Source organism: Artemia franciscana, unplaced genomic scaffold (assembly GCF_032884065.1).
Source record: "Artemia franciscana unplaced genomic scaffold, ASM3288406v1 PGA_scaffold_1180, whole genome shotgun sequence".
Lineage (NCBI taxonomy): Eukaryota > Metazoa > Arthropoda > Branchiopoda > Anostraca > Artemiidae > Artemia > Artemia franciscana.
In genome coordinates this window covers 506,314-516,361 of record NW_027062618.1, presented here as the reverse complement: position 1 = coordinate 516,361, position 10,048 = coordinate 506,314, and the positions used below count along the sequence as shown (strand labels likewise).

Below are 10,048 nucleotides of genomic sequence, written 5' to 3'. Positions count from 1 at the left end.
TTGTTGTTCATCAAACCCAAATTATGATTCAAGCGCAGCATAAGCACATAAAAAAACGGGTATATAAGCAACAACTATTCTTTTGTTTATTTTTTCTTCTGTTTTTGCACAGCATTTGTACATGTTTTCCTCTTCTTTTTATTTTATTTTTCAGTATATGCTAGCTTTTGCATCTAGTCCCTTGAATTCTTTTTTTCCCGTTGATAAAAACTCCAGGGTTTGAAGCCAGTACGTGTTCGGCCTATGTCTAAAATTGAATAAAAAAAGTTTTTTTAAATGAAAGTAAGGAGCAACATTAAAACTTAAAACGAATAGAAATTACTCCCTATATGAACGCCCCGCTCTTTACGCTAAAGTTTGACTCTATCTCTTAACTCTACTTTTTAAAACAGTAAGAAACTCTAGCGTTAAGAGCGGGGCGTTGAGGAGAAAAAGCCCCTTTCAGTAATTTCTGTTTGTTTTAAGTTTTAATGTTGCTCCTTACTTTCATTTAAAAAAACTTGTCTTTTTTATTTAATTTCTGGACGTTGTTGAATTAATGCATTTTTTGATCTTGGCTCTCCGCACATAAATAATCAAAACGAAATTTGCATATTAAGTAATTGCAATTAATCGGAAGATTTTGAGAAAAAAGGAGCGAGGGAGGAGGCCTAATTGCCCTCCAATTTTTCGACTGCTTAAGAAGGCAACTAGAACTTACGACTACGTAACTTACGAATTAACTTATGTAACGAATTTCTATATTCGTATGTTTTTATTGCGTATATGAGGGGGTTCTACCCTCGTCAATTACCTCGCTCTTTACACTACAGCTTAAATTTTGTCCCAAATCCTTAACAATGACCTCTGAATCCCAAAGGCCGTAGAATAAATAGTTGAAATTACTAAAAATACTTTAGCGTAAAGATTGAGGTATAACGAGGAGGTAAACCCCTCATATGCGTAATATTTTTTTTTCGTTTTAAGTTTTAATGCTGCTCCTTACTTTCAGTAGAAAAAACTTTTCATATTTATTTTTTCATTGATTTTTCAAATAATGCTAGAAAATCCTGCGCCCCTTCCATTGAAATTTTCTTCCCCCATGAGAAGTTCTTCCATGGAAATATCTTCCCACGTAACCCCCCCCCCTCCCTCAACTCTTCCCCCTAAACAAAAAATCCCTCTGAAAACGTCTGTACACTTCCCAGTAACCATTACTATATGTAAATACAGGTCAAAGTTTGTAACTTGCAGCCCCTCCCACGGGGACTGCGGGGGAGTAAGTCGTCCTTAAGGACATAGTTTTTAGGTTTTCGACTATGTTGGATAAAACGGCTGTCTCAGAATTTTGATCCGGTGACTTTGAGGAAAAATGAGCGTAGGAGAGGGCCTAGGTGCCCTCCAATTTTTTTGGTTACTTAAAAAGGGCACTAGAACTTTTAATTTCCGTTAGAATGAGCTCTCTTGCGACATTCTAGGACCACTCAATCGATACGATCACCCCTGGGGAAAAAACGACAAAAAAAAAACAAAAAAAGAAACAAACAAAAAACAAATACAGACGCATCCGTGATCTGCTTTCTGGCAAAAAATGCGAAATTCTACATTTTTGTAGATAGGAGCTTGAAATTTCTACAATAAGGTTCTCTGATACGCTGAATCTGATGATGTGATTTTCGTTAAGATTGTATGACTTTTAGGGGGTGTTTTCCTCCCTATTTTATAAAATGAGGCAAATTTTCTCAGGCTCCTAACTTTTGATGAGTATAACTGATATTGATGAAACTTATATATTTAAAATCAGTATTAAAATGCAATTTTATTGATTTAACTATTGGTATCAAAGTTCCATTTTTTAGAGTTTCGGTAACTATTGAGCCGGGTCGCTCCTTACTGCAGTTCGTTACCACAGACTGTTTGAAAATCAAGCAAGGTTTATAAAAAGTTATGATTCATTTTCTCTGATCTTATATGGTTTTCAAAATATCTAGAATTTATTTTTTGAAAAAAATGTCTTTTAACATTCATATGCTCTTTTAAGATTCATGAAAATAGTTGGAAAAAACAGGATTTTTAATGTCTATACCTTCAAGTTGTGCAAGTTACTTATTGTTCCTTTTTTACTTTGTTTACTTTGATACCTTGTTAACTTTGATCCTTTCTTTACTTTGATACTTTGGTACTTCGAAATTGTTATTTTGATACTACTTTTAATACTTTGATGAAATTTTCATGTTGAAAAAAAAAATCTTATTTTGAAGTTGTTATTTTGAAATTATTTTGGAGTTTTTTAGAAACTTGAAACTTTTTGCAATCAGAAACGAACAAAAATTAATGAAGAAAAGCTCTCTGATAGTTTTTTTTCCCAAGTCTCTACGAAACAATTGTCTCTACGATACTTCCAAGGAATGGTGGGCTCACTACAAACAAAACTAATGCTATTGTCAGTTTCCCAAACGGTGAAAGTATCATTCTCTTACTTAATTAAATAAAAAAAAAACAAGTTTTTTCAACTGAAAGTAAGGAGCGACATTAAAACTTAAAACGAACAGAAATTACTTCGTATATGAAAGGGGCTACTTCCTCATCACCGCCCCGCTCTTTACGCTAAAGTTTGACTCTTTCTCTCAACTCTTCTTTTTAAAACAGTAAAAAACTTTAGCGTAAAGAGCGGGGCGTTGATGAGGAAGCAGCCCCTTTGATAAAGCGAGGTATTCATAAAGAGCGAGGTATTAGGAGGAGGTGAGCCCCTCATATGGGTAATAATTCCTGTTCGTTTTAAGTTTTAATGCTGCTCCTTACTTCCAGCTGAAAAAACTTTTTCATATTTATTTTTCATTGTTTTTTTTTTAAATAATGCTAGTAAATCCTGCGCTCCCTTCATGGAAATTTTCTTCCCCCATGACAAATTCCTCGATAAAAAGTTCCCCCAGTATATCCCCCTCTTTTCAACCCCTCCCCCAGCCAAAAAATCCCCCTGAAAACACCTGTACACTTCCCAATAACCATTACTATATGTAGGGGAGACCGGGGCGCCTTCGGTCACTTTTTCGATTACCAGCCACCAAGAATTTTACGTTCGTTATTTTGAAAAATCTTGCTGAACGCAGGGAAGAGCAACGTTTGATCTACCAAATCTATTTTGTAGTTTTCTTAGAACTCAACCGGATTGTAAGAAAAAAGTGATCCCGCTGAAGCCCCATTTTGACCGGAGGTGCCCCCAACCCGGGGCACCTTCGGTCGGGCTTGGGGCACCTTCGGTCAGCCTTGCAATTATACGAATTACCTCCGTTATCCTGTCTTTAGATGGCTAAATATACAAAGCTTACTTATGTCTTCGTTTATTGTTTGTAAAAATAAGCCAAAGTAACAAAATCACATCATTTATTACTGTCGGAAGGAAATTTTCGACATCACTTTTGATACAGAGGCAGAGATGGTTGAGTTCAGCGACTTCACTTTTCAGCGGAGACTTGGAAAAAGTGAAAAATCGACGTCGCTGAACTCAATCATCTCTGCGACACGTGCCGTACCCCCACTTCTGCTAGGAATGGGCAATTTCATCTTAACATCCGCCAAATTGACACAGCTTTCATCCACTACTTGTGGGAAAAAAAACTTGCTAGAATCACTGTCCTTTCTGCGAAGGAAACTTACAAAAACTTCACTGTTATCTTTTTCTTTGACAAATCCAACGTAGTGCAGTGAACTGTTCTTGCCTTCGAACTCCACCAACACATAGTCGCCAATACTAAGGGTCCCCAGTGCAAGTGGCTCAGTTAGCTCGTCATCACCGATATGTAGACTATCATCCGTGTCATCATCCAGATGAACTGAAACAACAGATTCTTCATCAGTCGACTGATCGCACAAAGACGTTTGCTGCTTCCTCTTCTGACCCTTGCTTTTCGTTTGACTTGTTGGCTTCTTCATATTTTTTTTCAGCAATCTTGCTTTTGCTTTTGCATCTTTCTCATCTTGCTTTGCTTTCTTAGCCATCATAGCAGCTTCAATTTTATCTTTCTCTGGTGTGTGTCAAAACTCTCGATGCACCGTTTTTCCTTCCGCCCCTATTGCTCTGTTTCCTTAGCAATGCCTTTGGATACGGTCGGACATCTTCGGGGGTCAAAGCATTAGAGAAACGAATCTCTGCAGCGGGTGTTGCCGGTGCAGTTGACGGTGACGGGCAAGGATCTAGTAGATCGGATACTGGTGGGTTTCTCTCTGTTGCTGATGGGCACGGCTCTGCCTTAGGACGGTCGCTGACAGACGCAGCATAAAAATCCTCATCAGAAAAAGCATTGCGGTTGAAGGGCCAAATGCCAGGCTTCGAAAACCCAGAAATGATGTTGTTCATGGTCAGTGCATTTGGATAAGCATTTCCTACAAGCTGGGCAATATGGGTGATCTGGATCCTCTGAAACGGATTTGAAGTCATCCAATCATGAAATGTTCTTTTCAAAGCAGACTTCAGTGGTCCATAGATAGTAATATCTAGAGGCTGAAGACGATGACTGCAGTGGGGTGGGAAGGATAGTAAAACAATGCCATTTGCACGGGCGTACATGATAACGTCAAGACCGATGTGGCTCTCATGGTTATCGAGCAATAAGAGGACCGGGCTGTCCTTGGAACATCGAACTTGTTTCTTGAAATGCTGTATCGCCTCGTAAAACAATGTTGCAGTCATCCAACCAGTTGTTTGGGCTAGGCCGAGACTTCCTGCAGGGGCCCCAAACATCATATGATCATTGAACTTTGCTCTGGGGAATACGAAGACTGGTGGCACGGTTCCATCAATAGCATTGACAAAGCAACAAACAGTAACAAGTTCATCCCTTTCAGCTGTGGTAACCTGACCAACCTGCTTGGTACCGGTTTGTGCTATCACCTTGGGGCTGTCAAGTACAGTTGTGACCCCCGTTTCGTCACAGTTCCAAATGCTTTCTCCTGTGAATTTGTATTTGTGCAGGACAGCCTCCAAGTTGTCAAGGAATCTGTCAACATTAGCACGATTGAAGCTCGAGCTGCGAGCTAAGCTAGTTTTCTCTGGCTTTCTGAGAGACAAATCACCTTGCCTTATCATAAAGCCCTTCATCCAGTCTGGCCCAGCCATCTGTGCTTCTTCCCAGTTGTGAGGAACTTTCTTATCTAGTCTTTTTGCATAATCATATGCAAACTTTCGTGTTTGCATCAGGGTCATACCATAATGGACTTTCGAACAATGTTTCAAATAAACAGCAAGCTGGCCCTCTTCATTGGCCGTGAAAACTTTTGCAGTTGACAGTCTCTCTTTTCTTGTCGGAAGAAAAGCACTATTGAATGTGCCACCACTAGAGGTTCCAGAATTAGAGACCCCAGCTTGAATAGGCACTGGTATGCCCCCTTGCTCTTGCTCGCGTAGTTCTTTTGCTTGGCGAACGTTGTCGATAAGGGTTGATTTCGGTATTCCGAAAGCTGTTGCAGTACTACGAATTGAAGCTTTGTCCATCAAAACTTTGGAAACAGCAATGTTCATAGCCTCATCTGACACACCCTTCGGGCGTTTTGGAACTCTGTTCCGAACCATAACCAATGATCTGGAAGAAACAATGAAATTAAGACTTACCGAATTTGGCAGTGTAAAAATGACCTACAGTAAAAGAGAAGACACAAACGAACTTATTTCCGGCGTAATAAGTTCGTGGAACTTAATAGCACGACCCAACAAGCGTCAAAGAAAATGCACTGTGGCCCGAGCGCGTCCTTTACAGGCTTCATTTCTTTTGGACACACTCGCTGATGCAGCCGAATATCACTGCCCTTCTCTCGTTCTGAAAGTAACAAACTCTTTTGGTACACCTTACTTTAGTTCTATGCTGGGAGCATCAATGTTAACCGCAATTGAATTGTAGAGAGACCTATCTTTAACTTAAAACTGGTAAGGTTACGTTATTCATCAGGTTGGGGTGCCTCCGGTCAGCGACCGAAGGTACCCCGTCGTGGACTGACCGAAGGTGCCCCTGCCGCCATTTTGTCAAACTTATTTTCTGACCCGAAAACAGAGAAAGATTTCTCCTTAGAAATACCACTATCTTCTAGTTCTATCATTTCTATTTGTATACAAATTTAATCATCGAAATCCATGCCAAACCGAAGGGGAAGGCTAGGTTCAAACAGAAGTAGAGAAACTTACTTTTCGCAAAAAAAATGGTACGAAACTCTCTCCAGCTAAACTGGCTGAAGCTAACTGAGGGAAATTTTCTTCGGACATCCGCCTTGGATAAACAACCTCCCCAGTGCCATCTAGCATAAAAATACGTAAACTCAAAATGAGTTATTGGGGGTGACCGGAGGCACCCCGTGACCGAAGGCGCCCCGGTCTCCGGGTACTGGTCAAGTTTGTAACTTGTAGCCCCTCCCACGGGGACTGTGGAGGAATAAGTCGTCCCCAAAGACATGGTTATAAGGTTTTTCGACTACGCTTAATAAAATAGCTATCTCAGAATTTTGATCCGTTGACTTTGGGAAAATAATTAGCGTGGGAGGGGGCCTAGGTGCCCTCCAATTTTTTGGGTCACTTAAAAAGGGCACTATAACTTTTCATTTACGACAGAATGAGCCCTCTCGCATTTTCTAGGACAACTGGGTCGATACGATCACCCCTGGGGAAAAAAAAACAAAAACAAACAAATAAACACGCATCCGTGATCTGCCTACTGGCAAAAAATACAAAATTCCACATTTTTGTAGATAGGAGCTTCAAACTTCTACAGTAGGGTTCTCTGATACGCTGAATCTGATGCTGTAATTTTCGTTAAGATTCTATGACTTTTAGGGGGTGTTTCTCCCTATTTTCTAAAATAACACAAATTTTCTGAGGCTCGTAACTTTTGGTGCGTAAGACTAAACTTGATGAAACTTATATATTTTAAATCAGCATTAAAATGCAATTATTTTGATGTAGCTATTGGTATCAAAATTCCATTTTTTAGAGTTTTGGTTTCTATTGAGCCGGGTCGCTCCTTACTACAGTTCGTTACCACGAACTGTTTGAAATAACCATTTTTCTTACTTAGAATTATCATTCTCTTAAATAAGTGGCTACAACGCTCTGCAAGATTAGTTTACCTTTTTGATTATGACAATTGGGAGAAGAGAATTTAAACACAAGTGAGAATCAAACAGTTCGTGGTAACGAACTGTAGTAAGGAGCGACCCGGCTCAATAGTAACAGAAACTCTAAAAACGGAATTTTTATAATAATTGTTAGATCAAAAGAATTGCATTTTAATGCTGATTGTAAATGTATAAGTTTCATTAAGTTTAGAATTACCCATCAATAGGTACGAGCCTGAGAAAATTTGCCTTATTCTAGAATATAGGGGGAAACCCCCTTTAAAATCATAGAATCTTAACGAAAATAACTCCATCAGATTCAGCGTATCAGAGAACTCTACAGTAGAAGTTTCAAGCTCCTATCTACAAAAATGTGGAATTTTGTATTTTTTGCCACAAGACAGATCACGGATGCGTGTTTATTTGTTTTTTTTTTGTTTTTTTTTCTCGGGGATGATCGTATCGACCCAGGGGTCCTAGAATGTCGTGAGAGGGCTCATTATAACGAAAATTAAAAGTTCTAGCGCCCTTTTTAAGTGACCAAAAAATTGGAGGGCACCCAGTCCCCCTCCCACGCTCATATTTTTCCAAAAGTCTGAGATAGCCATTTTATTTAGAATAGTCGAAAAACCTAACAACTGTGTCTTTGAGGACGACTTACTCCCCAAGAGTACCCGTGGGATGGGCTGCAAGTAACAAACTTTGACCAGTGTTTACATATAGTAATTGTTACTGAGAAGTGTACAGACGCTTTCAGGGAGATTTTTTTGGTTGTGGGGGAGGGGTTGAGGGGAGGGGGCTATTCGCGGGAAATTTCAATTGAGAAATTTGTAATGGGGGGAGAAAATTTCCATGAAGGATTTTTTAGCATTCTTCTCAAAGAACAATGAAAAAGTAAATATGAAAAGTTTTTTCAACTGAAAGTAAGGAGCAGCATTAAAGCTTAAAACGAACAGAAATTATAATTGCATTAACAAATGAGGGGTTATCCTCCTCCTAATACCTCGCTCTTTACGCTAAAGTAATTTTATTAATTGCAACTATTTATTCTACTTTGTGATTCAGGGGTCATTCTTAAGGAATTAGGACAAAATTTAAGCTTTTGTAAAGAGCGAGGTATTAACTAAAGGATGAACCTCCTCATATACGTAATAAAAACATACGAATTTAGAAGTTCGTTACGTAAGTTAATTCGTAAGTGACGAATATTTTTACTAATATAAACGTTCGTAAAAATTAAAAGCTCTAGTTGCCTTTTTAAATAACCAAAAAATCGGAGGGTAACTAGGCCTACTCCCCCGCTCTTTTTTCTCAAAAAAGTCCGACCAAAACTATAAAAAGCCATTTAGCCATAAAAATAAATTAATATACAAATTTCTTTTTAATTATTCACGTTCGGAGAGCCAAAATCAAAACATGCATTAATTCAAAAATGTTGAGGAATAAAATAAAAAAACAAGTTTTTTAACTGAAAGTAATGAGCGATATTAAAACTTAAAACAAACAGAAATTACTCCATATATGAAAAGGGGCTGTTCCCCCCTCAACGCCCAGCTCTTTACGCTAAAGTTTTTTATTGTTTTAAAAAGTAGAGCTGAGAGAAAGAGACCAACTTTATCGTAAAGAGCGGGACGTTGAGGGGGGAACAGCCCCTTTCATATAAAGAGTAATTTCTGTTCGTTTAAAGTTTTAATATGGCTCCTTACTTTCAGTTAAAAAAAAACTTGTTTTTTTATTTAATTGAAATAAGGATTGGTTGTTAGACCGCGGTCGTATTCAGGAAGTAGGCGTCATGTACGTCTAGTGAATGGTGTTTTCACTACAAAACAAGAGTATGGCTACTGCCCGTTTCTCTAACGGTAAAAGTATAAGACCTACTGCGTACTTGGTACTTTACTAAAAGGAATTATGTTAGAAATTTTTTCTTTTATTCTTAATATAATATTGAAAATAAAAAGAAAATTGCAGTGAAACCAAACCAGGATTTACCAATAGGCCCTTTGGCTTTCACTATTCCCAAAGTTTTCTAGATTCCCACGAGAATCTTCCAAAGACGGAGCGGCAAGAACGCTTAGGCCTAGAGATGTCAAAGCGTTAAATCCGGCCTGGGTCAAACAAAATCTTGAGCTGCTGAGCTTACAGCAATTAATATCACTATAAATCCAATATTCAGTTAAATTTATTAGTTCTTACCAAAACTGTTAATTTATTTTGGAATAAAAAAATTTTAAATTAGGGAATTATGAAAAACTTGAAACTTTCGCAATTAAAAATGAACAGAAATTAAATTAAAAAAAAAAAATCCGAAAAGGAAGTCTGCTAAAGAAAAGTAAAGACTATATTAAACTGAAGATCAGAAGTAATAGAAACCTACAATAGCTCAAACTCAGAACAACCAGAAAATACTATTAAAGAATAAATCAACTTCAAAACGAACAGAAATTAAGTAAACAATCATAGCAAAAAAACATACAACAGGTACCAATATAAATAAATAAATAAATCTCAAACCGAGTAAAGCTAAAAAACGATGCAAATCAAGCTTAGAACGAACAAAAATATTGTGCTATTGAGGCATAAATGAATCCCAAAACTAGCAGAAATTAAGTAAACAATCATAGCAAACAAACAACAACAATTACTAATATAAATGAGTAAATAAATCTTGAAATGATTGAAACTTAAATTGAATGTGGAAATCCAGCTTGAAACGAACAAAAATCTCTACAAAGAAGAATTTGGGGTTTGCCTCCTTCTTTCACTGTAGAAGTCTAAAACCTTCTGCGTCATTGGCGTTTTACTCATGTGTTTTGAAGAGTCTTGAAAAGTACGAATAAAAACAAACTGAATGTTTCGAATATAATGCTATTAATTGTCAAACGATCGTCAGCTCAAGGTTTATTTCATTGCAGTTTTGTTTTCATTTCCAAAGCTGCATTAATTGGAAAAGAAATTATTTGTAATATAATTC

The 10,048-nt window shown here is 37.7% G+C and overlaps 2 protein-coding genes across 6 annotated transcripts in view; one reads left to right on the top strand and one right to left on the bottom strand.

Moving 5' to 3' along the window:
* Positions 1 to 10,048, top strand: part of LOC136041233 (transient receptor potential-gamma protein-like) — a 239,030-nt gene that overhangs the window by 13,304 nt on the left and 215,678 nt on the right. The window lies entirely within an intron of this gene.
* On the bottom strand, positions 3,995 to 5,548 carry LOC136041253 (uncharacterized). Its single transcript, XM_065725864.1, has one exon. It carries the CDS (start codon positions 5,546 to 5,548, stop codon positions 3,995 to 3,997), a length of 1,554 nt encoding a protein of 517 aa, XP_065581936.1.

Excerpts from the sequence above, each read along its gene's own strand:
- LOC136041253 (XM_065725864.1), bottom strand. The coding sequence starts at position 5,548 with ATGGTTCGGAACAGAGTTCCAAAACGCCCGAAGGGTGTGTCAGATGAG.